Genomic DNA, 7,499 nt, shown 5'->3' with positions numbered 1-7,499 from the left:
GCGCGACAGGGTGAGAGAGAGGGCGACAGGGTGAGAGAGAGAGGGCGACAGGGTGAGAGAGAGCGCGACAGGGTGAGAGAGAGAGAGGGCGACAGGGTGAGAGAGAGAGAGGGCGACAGGGTGAGCGAGAGAGATAGGGTGAGAGAGAGAGGGCGACAGGGTGAGAGAGAGAGAGAGAGAGAGAGAGAGAGAGGGTGACAGGGTGAGAGAGAGAGGGCGACAGGGTGAGAGAGAGAGAGGGCGACAGGGTGAGAGGGTGAGAGAGAGAGGTGAGGGTGACAGGGTAAGAGAGAGGGTGAGGGTGACAGGATGAGGGTGACAGGGTAAGAGAGGGTGAGGGTGACAGGGTAAGAGAGAGGGTGAGGGTGACAGGGCGAGAGAGAGAGGGGCGAGAGAGGGCGAGAGACAGGCAGAGACACTCCACACAGACAGAGACACTCACACACAGACAGAGACACTCACACACACAGACAGAGACACTCACACACACAGACACAGACACACATACACACACACACACATAGACACACAGAGATATAGACACACACACAGACACACACATACACAGACACACAGACACACATACACACACAGACACACACATACACAGAGACACACACACACACACACACAGACACACAGACACAGACACAGACACACACACACACACACACACAACGACATACACAGAGACACACACACACACACAGACACACACAGACACACAGACACACACACGGTATTGATTGGAAGGGAGGTGGCCCACCTGTTCATGCAGGCCTTGTCCTCCACATGCCAGCTGAGGGTCGGGCAGCCAGGTGGGGGGGGATCGGCAGCCAATCGGGGGCGTCGGGCAACCCGGCAAGCAGGCGGGAGGTCGAGCCGCAATGCGCGGGGGTCGGGCAGCCAGGCGGGAGGACAGACAAACCTCTCCATGAGGAACGTGGCCGGAGGAACGTGCCCCGCGTGTGCGTGCGCATGGTGCAGCCATGGCGACGGGAGAGCTGCCAGCCTCGGGACTGCCCCTGTGTTCGCGTACGCATGCTGCAGCCAGCGCTGCCAGCCTGCTTCCCCGCTCCCATTACCAGAGCGTGGGACGGAGGGGAAGCGCCTGGGCAGCAGCAGCCGCGGGACCCCCCCCAGAATACCTACCGCCCCCCCCCCGCATGCGCAGGCTGCGGCCATGGTGACGGAAGAACTGCCAGCCTCGGGACCCCCCAGCCCCCTCGCGTGCGCATGCGCAGGCTGATGCCAGTCTGCTTCCCCGCTCCCATTACCAGAGCGTGGGACGGAGGGGAAGCGCCTGGGCAGCAGCCGCGGGACCCCCCCAGCCTACCGCCCCGAGCAGCAAGCGGGGATAGGGGGCAGGGGGGGTTGGGGCTGACCCAGAGCTGCCAGCCGGCCCTCTTCCTCCCGTCACACCAATCAGGGAGGGGGATTATTTCTTTAAAAAAAAAAAAAAAAATTGGCACGAGCAGGGGAATTCTTAGAGCTGCAGCACGGCTCGCCAGCGGCCGAAATCCACTCGCGACGGGCGAGTAGTTATCATTAATTGTCGAACACTGTATATATATATATATATATATATACATATACATACATTTGGCATTTACACTGACTACCATATAGCAGTGCTAAATGCCAGTATTTTTCCAAAAAGCTACATCATTCAAAGTACTAATGCTCCATTGGTTTGCTGACTTCAGTGTGAGTGTAGTAATTTAAATGTAGTGAATGCAAGAGTAGCCTTCTTTATACATCGTAGACTTCCATAAATGCTTTTAGGAAAGGTCAAATTGAAATGATGTACCATTTTCCATTAAAACTGGATACCTCAAGGTAAAGAAAGGAGCTTGGTGGTGCACATCTATAAGGCCAAATAGCTTATAGTTGCAAATTAATGGCGTTCAGAGCATCCTATGATATGGAGAAGTTGCTTGACAATCATATAAAATAGGGCCCTAAGTGTTAAATCAAGTCCTAAAAACTGAAATCACTACACTGCACCTTCTCCCTTATTATTGATTTGTGAGGGAAGAAGACAGTTAAGGAATATTTCATGGATATGACAAGCTGACCATAATGTAGCCATATATGCCACCATTTGTTTAATCCTTTTGCTGCCAGAGAGGTGTGTGATGTGTGGCGGGCGCTTGAGTAGTGAAATGGTTAAGTTAGGGTTGATATGCTGGGTTAGTTTACAATGCTGGATGTGTGTCAACAAGTTGGCCAGGACAAAAGCATCTTCCCCTTCATAGTCATGGTTGGATATGCAAGTTCAGTTAGGTCATGAAGGGAATATTGAATGCTCAGCTAGCAATCAATTAACCATGTTTTCAATTACATTTTCTTATGCAGTAGAAAACAAGATTAGCTTATGCAAAGCACCCTAAGATGGGAACAGTCTAATTGAAGCCATTGCATGAAGAAATACAGTTCAATTAAATGCACTGTAAGTGATTTATAGTATGATTTTGCTGTAACTCAAAGATGACATTCCCAGAAAGCTAATTCTTCTTGACATACAGTATTCCTTCCAGCTACACACACATGCACACACAAATATACAAACATACAAACATACTCCAATTGGATTTGTAAAAAATTATGGAAAGAAATCAAAATAAGCTGGATTCTTTTTTTTTATTTATTTATTTTTTATAAATATGAACTTTTGTGCATACGTTTGCGAATTTTCCGTTTGCCAGACCAAAAGTTTGCGTAGTTTATAAAAATAATTATCCAATTAGCCTTTCTTGGGGTTTTCTTCTTATTTCACATTGATTCAAATTTGTTCCGGAGTTGGACTCGGACATCCAAATAAACATTGTATTGTTCACGTCGAACCTGAAAAACTGTCCCCCTTTATTACTTTAATATGTGTACAGTATATATAAAGACTTGCTTATTACTTGGATGCTACAACAAGACTCGCTACCCAAATTAGAGACACGAATGTCTTCATTGCAGTTGATTTATTATGTCAGCACTGAATAAGTCAACTAACCTTTCCTTTTTATTTCTTATAGTTTGGTTGGAAGAGAAATGAGTTTGACTTACTTGCTGCTGGCAGGTAAATATCTTGAGCATTTGTTCCCGATTTATCAGGTGCCTAGTATATTTTCATCAACTACTGTAATTACACTTAACCTCGATTATACTAATCGTTGGAGAAATTAAGGGAACTACTGTAGTGTTTTGTTTTTACTCAATACTCAATCATCTCTATTTACAGTACCATCCATAATGTTAAAAACATTTATTTGAAAGTGTTAATAAAAGTTCATTATTTTTGTCCAAGGCCTTTTTGCATTGCAAATCAGCTTGAAGAGCCGAGAGATATCCATGTATGTATGTGTACAGATGTGACCTGTGTCATTGCCCATAATAGTATCAGGGTGCATAGCAATACATTGAATAATGCAGACACATCAAAATATTCCCATGGGATTCTATGTTAGTGCCTAAATAACGTAAACACTGTAATCGTGAACATGTCTCAAATAAAAGCAGCAAAATGCCTAAAATGTTTATTTAGTGATATGAAAATAAAAGGAAAACTAGGAACCAAAACAAGGCAGCCTGCCGGGTGCTGTAGGTTATGGCTGATATTTTTTTACCACACTTAATTTAAATAGTATAAGTTTGGTTCGATCTTTAACTTACCTAATCTTTTTTGATCTGTCAACTGAATTTTAAAAATATGATAAGAAAAATGGAGTAATGTGGATTGCTGCTTTAATTTGGATCCAAGCTTCTCACTTCTTTGCTTTATATTCTCTCTTAGGCCGCATCCATGCTAAGCGCGATGTGCGGCGCGATCAAGCACATTGAGGTCTATGCTCACGTCCACAGTGCGGGCGCACGTGAGCGTCGGCGCGGCTGTTTTTTCACGAGACAAAGTTTTTGTCTTTGTCTTGTGATGGCTGGGTCACGTGAGCGGTTCACCCAATGAGTGCGAACCAGATCCGTGACATCACGCCCCTGACACGCCTCTTTGTCGCGTCTACCTACAGTACAGGACAAAAATCTCTCCTGCTTCAGGAGTGCATGACGCTGAGCGAACGCTTGTGCGAGTACGCACTAACCATGGACACGGCCTTAGAGAATATATCGGTGCTACAGAATATAAATTGTTAAAAACCACGAATCACAGATATTTTTAAAGGCTGAGACATATTAGTGAAGGTTACTTAAAATCAAGCCAACGTGAGATAGTGTAATGCAGTACACTGCTCTGACTTGGTCCTATTTGCATTCCCTGTAAAGTAAGCACATTTGACTTCATACTGTAGGAAACATATATTTTAATCACTTAATGAAATAATAGAGCTTGCTGGTTTTTTTGTGAAAGTTGACATTTAAAAAAAATTGAATGCGAAGTCCCGATATTTGATATATTTGTGGAAGTGCACAAAGTTTCGATCTTCTTCAATAGAGTGGACTGAATGGAATAATACAGGCATACCCCGCATTAACATACACAATGGGACCGGAGCATGTATGTAAAGCGAAAATGTACTTAAAGTGAAGCACTACCTTTTTCCCACTTATCGATGCATGTACTGTACTGCGATCGTCATATTTGTGCATAACTGATGTAAATAATGCATTTGTAACAGTCTCTATAGTCTCCCTGCTTGCGCACAGCTTCGGTACAGGTAGGGAGCCGGCATTGCTGTTCAGGACGTGCTGACAGGCGCATGCGTGAGCTGGCGTTTGCCTATTGGGTGATATGTACTTACTCGTGAGTGTACTTAAAGTGAGTGTCCTTAAACCGGGGTATGCCTGTATTGCCGTGGCGTAGGAGGAAAGTAATGCAAACATGTCCACCTAACACACCATTTCATGTCCTGTTATAGTCTTGCAGGTCATCTGATAGAATGTGGCGCTCAGTGTACAGGTGGGATATTCACAGACTGGAATCTAGTACCCGACTGGTAAGTGACCAGAAACCTAACAAACATTGAATTCTCCTCTTTTCTGTCGGAGGAGCCCGCAATGCAGTGTTCCTCCAGCAGCAAAAACTGACGTTATAATGTCAATTCTGGACCTAATGCTATATGTAAATAACTGTCCACCTACTGAGGTCCAAAATGTTATTCAACCAATTAACAAGTGTTTTAAATCATACCGTAGCTTATGGCAGGGGTGCACAATCTTTTTCCCTTGTGCCCCCCTGTCTGTGTGCCCCCCTCCTTACCATGTCTCCAGTGTCAAATGACACCGCAGGGTCTCGTGACGTCGCGTTGTCATGGCGACGCGTCACTGGAGACAAGGTATGTGAAGTATTACAGGGGCCTCTGCAACAACCGTGCCCCCCCTTAAAAATCTTGCACCCCCCAGTTTGTGCACCCCTGGATTATGGCACCGTGATGCACCTGATATGGGTGGTCAAACAGAACACCTCTAATAAAAGCCACTATCAAGTCATACCAAGATTCACCATAGATCAAAACTGAGGTGAAAAAGACACTGCAGTGGTTTATAATCAGGTACATATCATACCCAGCTTTTATCATTTGCAGATTGTCCCAGTGGGCATCTACTCTTAATTATATGCCCAAAAAAATGAAAAATAGAAATAATAATTATAATAAGAGTTCTGGAACACAGAAGGAACAGGCATATAACAACAGTGCATTATTCATACTGAGGACATGGGCAGTAGTATAGTCCATATAATACAGTGCATATTGAATGTTTCTTTCCATACCCAGAGTGGGGTGGTACTAAGGCACCATAGAGCAGTATTGTGGTGTCCACGTATGTCTGGAGGTACCCCAGTTTAGCAGCACGAGAGTCCGGGTCTCCACCAGAAATCAGAGTACTTCTGCCCGTCTTTTTATCTTGCCTGTAGCAATGACCCAACCGGATTCTGTATTTGTTTATTCACAATATACCTTTTGTTCTTACTCGTGTATGCTGCCTCTTTCCCCCTCAGTTTTGATCTCTGGCGACTCTTCGTATGAGCTTAATACACTTGACAGCCCATTCACACAGCAAATATGGCCCAATGTCTTAGTGACAACAGCCTGAGGATTTGGAGTAAAACTAGGTTCAAGTTCCCTTACAAGCTCCTCCTAATGGTGACGTGTTTCTCCGTCTGATATAACATTCAGTTCATAACATTTTTGTTGTGGTTTGGTGGAAATTACTTGATTTATTAGCTGGTTTCTAAGTAAAGATGTTATCTTCTTGATTTTAATTGTACTGGTATGTATGTATATCTTTATATAGCGCCGATAGCGTACTCGGTGATTCACAAAGACAATACAGTACAGGGAATTATGATACAATATGTGCAGAAAAGTCAGACATTAGGAAAGGGAATCCCTGCCCCGGAGAGTTTACAATCTGTGGTATGTTGGGAGACTTCGAGACAGCAGGTGAGGGAATAAGTGCAGTGGATGGCAGTGCTTGGCCACAATTGTTGGTAGGAGCGACTGAGTGGGACAGTAGCCGTGACTTCCGGCTATTGGGATGCTTTTTTGTGATGTGAGTTTTAAGGTTGGACGGTATTAAATTAGATGGCTTAATACCATTAGCAGGGAAAGAGGTGGCAGGGAGACGTGGGTGAGAGCAGGTGTGTATACGGCTGGGCCGAGGATTAGGAGAGATATCCCCAGCAGCAAGGAGGAGGAGTAGAGAGAGGAGGTGAATAGAGGAAGTTTGGGGGTGCTTATGTATGTATATATAAACATTTTTTTTTTTTTCTTTAAATAGTACACCTGTTTTACAGTATTGCTTGTACCACAGCCAATGCACAAAGAATTCACTCATCAAATCATAATTCCCTTGGTTTGGAAAAGTGCTTAAGTGAAGCTTCCTTCTTAATGCATGGGGAAAAAAACTACAAATACTGTATATAGAAAATTCTAGATCACGGTATTCTATTGTCTAGAGTAAATTTGTTATCTACTGAAAATATATGCTACAAAAAAATATATACCGGTATGTGCAGTTTAAGTCCTGACTTCAAAAGAATACCCACAATAGAACAGAATACTCTGTTCAATGTAGTATAATAACTTATTGCATAGGTGCAGTATAGAATTCACTTAACTACAGTATATGTCTTCAGAAAAGACATAAAGTAATAGGCAAAAATGCAGTCCAAAGTATAAAACTATGTATAAATGATTATGTATTGTTTGGGCTTGTGCATGCCGAAGGTATGAATACTTTCCCAGTGATCTCAAACATTTGGCACTTTTTAAACCAGGCCTGCACAACTCGTAAAGTGCGGAGGGCCGAACTGCTCCAAGGAAAAAAAAATTGGGCCGCACGGGTAAAATCATCATCATCCCCCCCCTGCACCTCCCATCACTCTCCCCCCCTGCACCTCCCATCACTCTCCCCCCCCCCTGCACCTCCCATCACTCTCCCCCCTGCACCTCCCATCACTCTCCCTCTGCACCTCCCATCACTCTCCCCCCCCTGCACATCCCATCACTCTCCCCCCCTGCACCTCCCATCACTCTCCCCCTCCTGCACCT

General features: G+C 44.6%; 1 protein-coding gene across 3 annotated transcripts in view; it reads left to right on the top strand.

Annotated features, from left to right (window-relative positions):
• LOC142502068 (uncharacterized) overlaps positions 1–7,499 on the top strand; it is a 142,157-nt gene that overhangs the window by 64,126 nt on the left and 70,532 nt on the right. For all 3 annotated transcript variants that reach the window (XM_075612893.1, XM_075612879.1, XM_075612885.1), the window contains 2 exons: positions 3,030–3,073; positions 4,863–4,940. In XM_075612893.1, coding sequence (XP_075469008.1) covers positions 3,030–3,073; positions 4,863–4,940 — 122 coding nt within the window. The remainder of the gene's footprint in view (positions 1–3,029; positions 3,074–4,862; positions 4,941–7,499) is intronic.

The sequence above is a fragment of the Ascaphus truei genome, chromosome 1 (genome assembly GCF_040206685.1).
Source record: "Ascaphus truei isolate aAscTru1 chromosome 1, aAscTru1.hap1, whole genome shotgun sequence".
Lineage (NCBI taxonomy): Eukaryota > Metazoa > Chordata > Amphibia > Anura > Ascaphidae > Ascaphus > Ascaphus truei.
The sequence above is the reverse complement of the archived record's forward strand: the minus strand, read 5'-3'. Positions and strand labels throughout refer to the sequence as shown.